The 8,736-nt window shown below is 45.8% G+C and overlaps 1 protein-coding gene across 1 annotated transcript in view; it reads right to left on the reverse strand.

The window, feature by feature from the left end:
• Positions 1-936: 936 nt before the first annotated feature.
• LOC108571708 (non-structural maintenance of chromosomes element 3 homolog) overlaps positions 937-8,736 on the reverse strand; it is a 10,591-nt gene continuing 2,791 nt past the window's right edge. Inside the window, exons 2-7 of the mRNA XM_017933820.1 lie at positions 1,908-2,254; positions 1,663-1,831; positions 1,487-1,581; positions 1,273-1,404; positions 1,109-1,194; positions 937-1,009 (exon numbers count right to left, since the gene is read on the reverse strand). Of these exons, the coding sequence (XP_017789309.1) occupies positions 937-1,009; positions 1,109-1,194; positions 1,273-1,404; positions 1,487-1,581; positions 1,663-1,831; positions 1,908-2,254 (902 nt within the window). The remainder of the gene's footprint in view (positions 1,010-1,108; positions 1,195-1,272; positions 1,405-1,486; positions 1,582-1,662; positions 1,832-1,907; positions 2,255-8,736) is intronic.

Below are 8,736 nucleotides of genomic sequence, written 5' to 3' on the forward strand. Positions count from 1 at the left end.
AACGAAAAAAGGTTAAGAAGATGGTGGGCTGTTCGTGGCGTAAAATGAAAATATTTTGTTAGATTAAGAATGTGGTAATGCGCCGCGCGGTACTGCGGCACTGCAAACCGCGCGCGCCGCTACTACCCAGCGAGGAGGATGGCCGAACACTGAGCCATTCGGTGAAGGCTCGCGCTATTTTACAGCCCCCAGTCTGACACAGATTCCCTGGCCCAGCTGACACTTTCCTCGACTACGGTAGATGCGTGTTCACGTTGGAAATGATACGTTTCCGAATGCATACCGCGTGCGCGCGCGCCCCCCGTCAACGATATCGTTCATCCTTTAACGTTTTCCCAATCTATTACGACCTCGCCAGTGTTCACTTATAAACCAGAAGTTGCGTAGACATTTAGGAGGTTTCGGTCGGATTCGATCGCGCGATACTAAAGGATTTAATGACAATTTAGCGACGCGTCGCTCGAAACGATCGTCGACTGTGTTTACCGCGGTAGTGATCGGATTTTCAATGTAGGCTGGGATTGGTAACGGATTAAGTCACGGCCATCCAAACGACGGAAGCCGCACGATTATTTCTTTACTTTCATCCTCCTTCGTAAAATGATAATGTTCGTGGACTTGAATTGTTTACAATGGTGAATTATATTATAAAAGGACGATGACGAAAATGAAACGACGCAAAGAATTAACGTCGTTTAGCTCTTACTTTTTTATTTCTCTATACTCTTTTCGCTCGGTGCTTGTCGAGTTGTGTAACGTAGTAACGTTAGAAGGAAATATTAATCCGATTAGGTTTAGTTAGAACTGGGGCAACGGAACGTTTTAGATTCTTTCTGACCCTTTAGCTGAACTCGAAGACCGCACACAGTCGCTATAATCTCGCGTCGCAGTTCTATGGCTGCTCTCAAGGACGTTTGAACAAATTTTTAACAATGATTATCCCTTCGGATATGGAATGGAAGATTGTGCTTGGTGTAATCGATAAGGATGAAATTCGCGTCGGTTTTTGCTAAAAGAAGATTTCGGTGTCAAGGCTATAGACGTATTATTGTTAAAAAAATAGTATCTATATTTGGGAAGAAGTAGTTGAACATTTATAAAACATTACTCATTAGGATTGTCGGTTGTCTGTTCTCGGGCCATTGCAGCTTTATATTGTAATGGCCAGCTGTTTATTGGACATCCGTTGTATACCTGTTACATAACCGATATACGTATTATCATTCGATAAGAGTATGTGTGGTTAGAAATAATTTGAAAGCACGTTATTACCTCAGATACGAATTCTAAAGCCGTACGTCGCGAAAACTCATGCTCGGCCCGTGGACCCCATTTGAACTCTGCCTTTGACAAATCCTCCTTTACCATGATCGTTTTGTCGAGATATTTTTGAGCGACGAAGATCTAAACGAACGATTCTCGATTTAGTGTTATTCTTATGCTGAGTTTTTCATCCGTTCTCCCGCTGTAGTTTGCTATCTTTTACCTCGGTTATCAAGTGTTTGACATTGCCAAAATAAACATTACACTGGTTGTCCATACAGGAAATACCCAAATTTGTAAGAAAGTTGAATAGCATTTCTGAAATAATTTATAACAGGATGTGAATAAAGTGTAGCAGTGTTCCTTAACGATACGTTAAATGACATACAAGGTTGCTACCTTCGCTACAAGATTCATCGTGCATAAAAATGTGAGTAAGTACTAGGAATAACAGTACTTGTCGACTAGCTTCCTTAGCAGCAGGATAAATATGCGGTAATTCGTTTTGAATTTCGTTTACCAGTATGTATTTGTTACCTTCAAGTTCCACCAGCCGATAGCCAAAAATCTATGGAGGTGTGTTGTATTTATGCAAGAAGAATTCAACTAAAATCCTTAGGAAGTTTTAGGAGTTTTGTTTGTACCTTTGATAAATGACCTTTCACTTTGTTCATTACTCCATGAAAATATTTCCGTTGGTTCCCAAAGATGCTCTTCATTATAGAAGTTTTGTTAATGGCCTGTTTTTCTCTATCTACCACAAGGAAATATCTTATCGCGCTATTAACGAGCTGACCTTCTTCTTCAGAAACCAGGCGATCAGAAGTGTTTTGAGATCTTCGAGAAAAATGTGATCCAGGTGCAGTCGCGCTTGTACTTGGGACAGGCTGAGAAAGGCTAGCTGAAAAGCCGTCATAATTCCGCGTGTGAACGCTCGACTGCGACAAATTCTTTCGAGACACCGTTGCCTTGGCGTGTTTTCGCGGCAAGCCTAGAAAGAGAGATTTATCGTTTTATACGTAAGTAGAAAGAACAAGGACAAATCGTATATATCGAAGATGCAATTATTCACCCATTTGACGAAGTAGAAGGTAAGATTGTTAGAACAGAGACTGTTGGTAAAAACAACAAAATCCACTGGACGAAACAGAAGCACGCGAAAGACGCTGCATAGTTGAGCATTTAAGAAAATAAGTGTACTGCAACGATCATCGGTAACAGCGACATCTGACGATCATTTGTAACGACACTAAGGGGAATAATGTTGCAGTTTTTTTTTGCACAAGTGGTAAAGAAGGCAGCATTTTCAATTGGTTATCGACGATAAATCAGTAGTCAGCAGTTTTCTCTGTTGACCGACAGGTATGGCAAGTTTGATGGAATTGAAAGGTGTACGTATCTCGTAAAATTTCTGCATTTTTTTGGGCGTTGGTTACTCGTGTACGTTAATTTTTGACCAATGACTAGAATTGAACGAAGTTTGAAAAATTGTTCGTTTCGCTAGGATTCGTTGAGAAAGAGCATGATTTAGTTTAGAACAGAGGTTAAAAATTGTTGGATAAGTTGGTTGCGAGGTGGAATTTGATGACGGCAATATGTATTGGTTCCATCGCGCAACGCTACATGACACATGCATACAGAAGTGTATACGTACGTTGTTTGGCAGAGCTTGCAAGCAAGCAAGCAAGCAAGCAAGACGATTGAACAAAGATGGGGGAGTCTGGTTGAACGATAACGATAACGATCTGAGCTCGTGTCTGAGCTGGCCTAGTACAGAAAGTGTGGAAGGATCGACGCGAAGGAGAGAAACGCATCGTGTATCACGTGGTTCGGAAGAAGCGTGTTCTGGTAGCTGTGCTCGTTTTTGCCGGAGACACGAAACGACTGGTTGGTTGACTAGCTGGCTGGCTGGTCGGTTGGTCGCTTACTTAAACACCCTGTACATACAGTGTACACACAGTTGCATCGTCTGTGGACACCGCACCGGAGCGAAAGAGCAGAGGAAACTGGCTTGTATGCGAGAGCTTGGCGCCGCACTGTCGCATCCTATATACAAAATCACTCTCGTCGTACCGACTATACGAGGAGCACATGCTTGGACATAACACGTACACGCACCGTTCACACTCGAGGCCAATAGAGAGAAAGAGAGAAGAAAGGATAGCGTGGAAGTTGGAATCGATTTTACTTTAAGAACGGTACATGTATTATTTTCTTAACTTGTTCTTACTTTTCGATTAAGCTTGGACCTTTTGCTCACTTGGTTATTTTCTCCGTTTGTCATCGGAGAAAAGGGTAGGGGAAAGGAGATTGACCAATCGATAGTTGTAGAAGAGCGGAAGGAGGACGAAGGAGGACGAAGGAGGACGAAGAAGAAGCGGAGATCCGAATTGCTCGAGATCGCTATAAATGTCCGATCCGTGCGGTGTGGCATCCGTTTCAGCGTTCTCGTGGTTTCTGGTGGTCGCCGCGCCGGTGCAGCTGATGCTGCGTTAATTAAACGCAGCGGATATCGATACCCTGTCACACGCCATTTGTGTGTCGTGTTCTCGTCCGTATTGAACGCGCGTGCACGCGTACATATGTAAATATATGTGGACAGATAAAGGGAGGTAGGTGGATTCGCATAGAGTAGACCGAGAGGGAAATCGGTCGATTGGATCATGTGATTTCCGTGAATGTTGTTCGCACGACGCGTCGATCGGTCTGATCCCGTAGTTGCGTTGCAAAACTGGTTACGTACTGGTTGAGGCAGGTGTTTCGGATGATACTCTTTTTGATAGGAACTGTGCGAATTCTTTTGTCGATAATGGTTTCAACGGAAATAGAACTGGCTCTCTCCTCGAGCCATTTTGCTTCCATTTTGTCTTATTCTTCGGCTCGTTCGAGATGCATAATAGTTGATGTATTTGTAGCAGGCAACGAGCCAGCGAAACTTGGAATCGGTCAGTTGGTAAATCTAGCTGGTCGAATAAACGGAAGATTCAAGGAGAATCCACTAGGAAAAGTAGGGGGGTAAGGAAGAAAGGAAGGAAGGAAGGAAGGAAGGAAGGAAGGAAGGAGGAGAAGAGGAGAAGAGGAGAAGAGGAGAAGAGGAGAAGAGGAGAAGAGGAGAAGAGGAGAAGAGGAGAAGAGGAGAAGAGGAGAAGAGGAGAAGAGGAGAAGAGGAGAAGAGGAGAAGAGGAGAAGAGGAGAAGAGGATGGCCAAGGGTGGCCGTAATCTTGGAAGAGGTTGTTTTGGCCTTTGGGATGCGGGACAGTGGTCCGTGGCGTGTACACATTCGCGTAGGTCGTTTGACGCGATGGCGGTCAGCTGGCGCCAACGCTCTGGCAACCTCCCACCGAACAGTATTTCGCCTCGTTAATCTTACTTGATGCTCCCTTCTTCTCCCCGACCCCTGCCGCACAGCACGCACGTTACACAGAAATTTCACGGCACTTTTCGTCCTCGCGACTCGCGCGATTCATGACTCGATGCGTCGGAGAGCGGCGGTGGATTATTATTCGTCTCGTGTAACCGCCAAAAATGAAGAGATGCTGATGAAAGCAACAAAATGCAGCACCTGCTTATCAGCAGGTGCGCACGTGCGCACTTGCGCACGTGCGATTTCTCCCCGTGTCGGAAGCGCGTACATCGTGCTCCGTTTTATTCGGCCTTGCGCACTCGGTTCATCGAAAAAAATATACTACATATAGGTATGGTATGAGAAAGGCAGCAAGGTTGAATTGAATTCTCTCGTTACGTTTGACCTAGGTACCTCCTACGATACGCACACTTGCATCGATGCGCGGTGATTCGTTTCTACCAGTTAGTCTGATAACGCGAACACAATTTCTTCCAGATAATGTATTAGCCGGAAGGACCGGTCGAGGTGTCGAACCAGCTTCCTCGCATTCGTGTCACGCGTTTACGCGGAAGAACACGCGTCGGGGCGTTGTACGTGTAGCAGCTTGGTCGAACAAACAACGAGAAGACCGATATCGTTGCTTTTGTCCGAATCGAATTGCGAACGGGAACGTGGTGGAAGAGAAGTGGTGGTATGTTGTGTGTAACGTCGTTATCGATAAAACGTCGAAAACTTGTTTGCATTCGTATCTCGTTTTATTTATTCGATTCTTGACAGAATTAGGCACGAGCGTGCACGCGGAGCTCGAGGTAGTCTTAAAACGTAGAAGAGTACAATTAGATCCGATCGATCGTGATTCTTTTTATTGTATATGGTATCCTTTTTATATGCAATCGCGTTTCGTTGTTGCAGCACGTGCCGCATCGTTAATTCACACTATTTTCGACAGGTTCAGACAAGCGTACCTACATACACACGCACAGCGCGCACACACACGATAGATGTGAGATATTTCATATTGATCGTGGAAATTGGTGGAAAGGGAAACGCATTTTTACTCGGACTATCTATTATACTTGCGAAGATTCGCAATGATCGGTGGGTTAGACGGTAGTGCATTACGACACGTCCTATTCAGTCTTCTTTTCTCTTCCTAAGTTTACCCTCCGTTTGAATGGTCCTAGATACGAGGTCTACGCAGGCTCCTAACGACGCACCGTTTGTTGCTTCGTCTTCGGGAGTATCGACGATTTTACCGAGGGTCATGATGTAACTGCACGCGATCCTTAACACGGACAGCTTGGATAATTTTTGATTGTGCGAGTATGCGGGAATGGCACGTCTCAGTGTATCGAACGCGGCACTTATCGTGTGTACCCTGGTTCGTTCTCTGGCATTAGCTTCTATTCTCCTCTCACGCGTCATGTTTTTGTAGTTTCTTTGCTGGCCCGGCGTTGGATGTTGTCTCGTGTGACCTGTCTGGACGTTCGTCACCGTGGTCGTCGGTGTCGTCGTAGTCATCGTGGTCGTTGTTCTTGTCGTAGAACATGAATTATCGCCGCTCGAACATGATCGATGGTTTTGTTGACAATGGGATAACGGTAACGATAACGACACCGACGACGAGGACGAGGACGAGGACGAGCATGACGATGACGACGACGACGAGGACGAGGAGGAGGACGATGACGAAGAAGAGGACGATGACGAAGAAGAGGATGAGAAGGACGAAGCTGACGAGACTTTTACGCGTTCTGCAACGGAGTAACTACCGTTTACAGCTGGATGAGAAGGTACCCTAGCGGCCACGTCGCCTCTTAAAACGAGCGAGAGAGGTTCTTCCTGAAGTCTCGGTTGTGTGATCGGAGGTAGTGACACAGTGGACGTCGACAATGTCGTTGTTTCCGAGATAATCATGGTTGAGGTTGATCTGAAAATTGTCGCGGTGTCCAATTTTTGACGAGAGAATTCTCGCTTCTCAGCCCGAATAGAACGCGTTTCAGTTGATTGCCGCACTCGAGTAGCTAAACTCTCTCGACTCTGTGACTCTAGCTGTTGTTTCTCAAGGGAATCTCCACCTTCTGTGCTTTCGTAGACGTTTGGATTATTTTTGGAATCGTGGCTGTAAATGTGATTGACTTGATCAACTCGTTGAACGTTGTTGTTGTCGTCATTCCTCTCGCTTTTGTCTTTGTCGTCATTCCTCTCGTTTTTGTCTTCGTCGTCGTCGTCGTCGTCGTCGTCGTCGTCGTCGTCGTCGTCGTCGTCGTCCACGTCGTCCACGTCGTCGTCGTCGTCGTCGTGGTCGTTTCGATGGTGACGATGCAGGTGACGATGATTAATTCTATTCGGAGAGACAGGAGGCATCGTGGACAATGGTGCACGGTTCGATAGCAAAGAGAAGACACACGGTGGTTGGTCGTTGGTATTAATTCTTTCGATTGGCATCGATAACGAGATTTTCGGATCGACGTTTTTGTTGGTGCAACTCCATGGTCTGAACGGGCTGGGTGATCGTAGCGTTCTGGATGATTTCCCGTGAGATACCGTCTCCTCCTTGATTCGTCCAAATCGTCGCTTTTTTAACGGAGCCGAGTTTGGTTCTTGAATCTTCCGCGGTTCGGCCAGTTTCCTTTTGTTTTTCAACGATATCGGTGTTATTTGCACCTCTAGGCTGTCTTCAGAGGCGCTGGGTGAGTGTAGGTCAGCAGACATGTCGTCCTCGTCGCCACCGCTACAGAAACCGGCATCCCTTTCGGAACCAGCCATCGCACCACCGGCTGAAACGAAAAACAAATGCGAACCTTCTTTTGACAATTGCACTTGTGTTTTGCAATTAAGAAATTTTCAACGGACTAGAGAATTTCCATTTGAACAACTACGCACGCACACAATATATGTATGTATATAGTAAATTATCGAAGGAAGTTTATCAGAGAAAAGTAAGCGATACGCAGGCGGTTCGATGGAGAATATAAAAAAGAAAATACCGGCCGGCTGGAAAGACGAATTGTCGAATACCATCTACGATAGGATTTTGCGGACGAGGCGATTTCGTTCCGCGGTCCGATTTCGTTTCGCGTTGACTTTGGTCGTTGCCTGGTGTTTCTCGTTCTTGAAACGAGAAGAAGGCGGGATGTTTTCAGGTTTGGTACACATCATCCAACTGGTATATACCATCTGGCGTACAGGACTGGTGGAAGATTACAATACGCGTAACCCCTCTTTTCCCTTCTCTCCTCTTCCTTTCTCACTGTTTTTTTTTCCCCTCTTCTGTTCGTCTCTTTCCGTTAGCGTCTTTCTCTTCCTTTTTGGTTCGTTTCGTTTCGTTTCGATATCTGTCGATCGAGTCGCCCGTATTTGTACACGGCTCCTCCTCGTCTGACGCATCTCATCTTCGATTCGCGTAGAAGAGCAAACGGACAATCCGTTGACCTAATAGTCTATTGCCGCGCGTATTCTTTTTCGAAGAAGAAGTAATTACCTCTACTAGCCTATACGAGTACATCTCGATTCGTTCCCGTTCATTGAAGCGATCGGATCGGACAGAGAGGGGCAAAAGGCGGTACGATGCTGGCGCCGTCCGCCGCGGTCGGTCTCGTTTTTTTTGCCTTTTGCGTGAATAAGTCGTGACGCGTCGTGACGCGTCGTTATTCCTTTAGAGTACATTAGAGTACCTTACGTACTACCTACCGATCGCGTACGTAAGCCTCGAAACGTAGCGTGTAGAATCGCGGGCGAAATCGATTTCTTTCGAAATCCGAGATATCGAGGCTAACGCGTCCAATGATAACGAGCGTTGCGCACCTGGTGACAGCGTGGCTCGCGATAACGCTACACCTCTCTCTGCTTTCGGTATCGAGCACATCTGCTTTCTCGCCGATGCCATCAGGGCCTATACGTACTCGTTGCTATGCGACATACAGAGAGTATTTAAATGAAACGTATGCTATTACGTATTTCGCATAGATATCGAGCAGAAATTTTTTTCAATTCCGACGGACGTGTAGCATAGCAACGAAGGAGGAGAATGAACGTTCGTTGGAAAGTATCGTACAGATGCCAAACCGAGAATTTCTACGACAAACACGTGAATTTGAATTATGCTCGCGAATATCTTGCTCTA

Source organism: Habropoda laboriosa, unplaced genomic scaffold (assembly GCF_001263275.1).
Source record: "Habropoda laboriosa isolate 0110345459 unplaced genomic scaffold, ASM126327v1 scaffold99, whole genome shotgun sequence".
NCBI classification, from domain to species: domain Eukaryota; kingdom Metazoa; phylum Arthropoda; class Insecta; order Hymenoptera; family Apidae; genus Habropoda; species Habropoda laboriosa.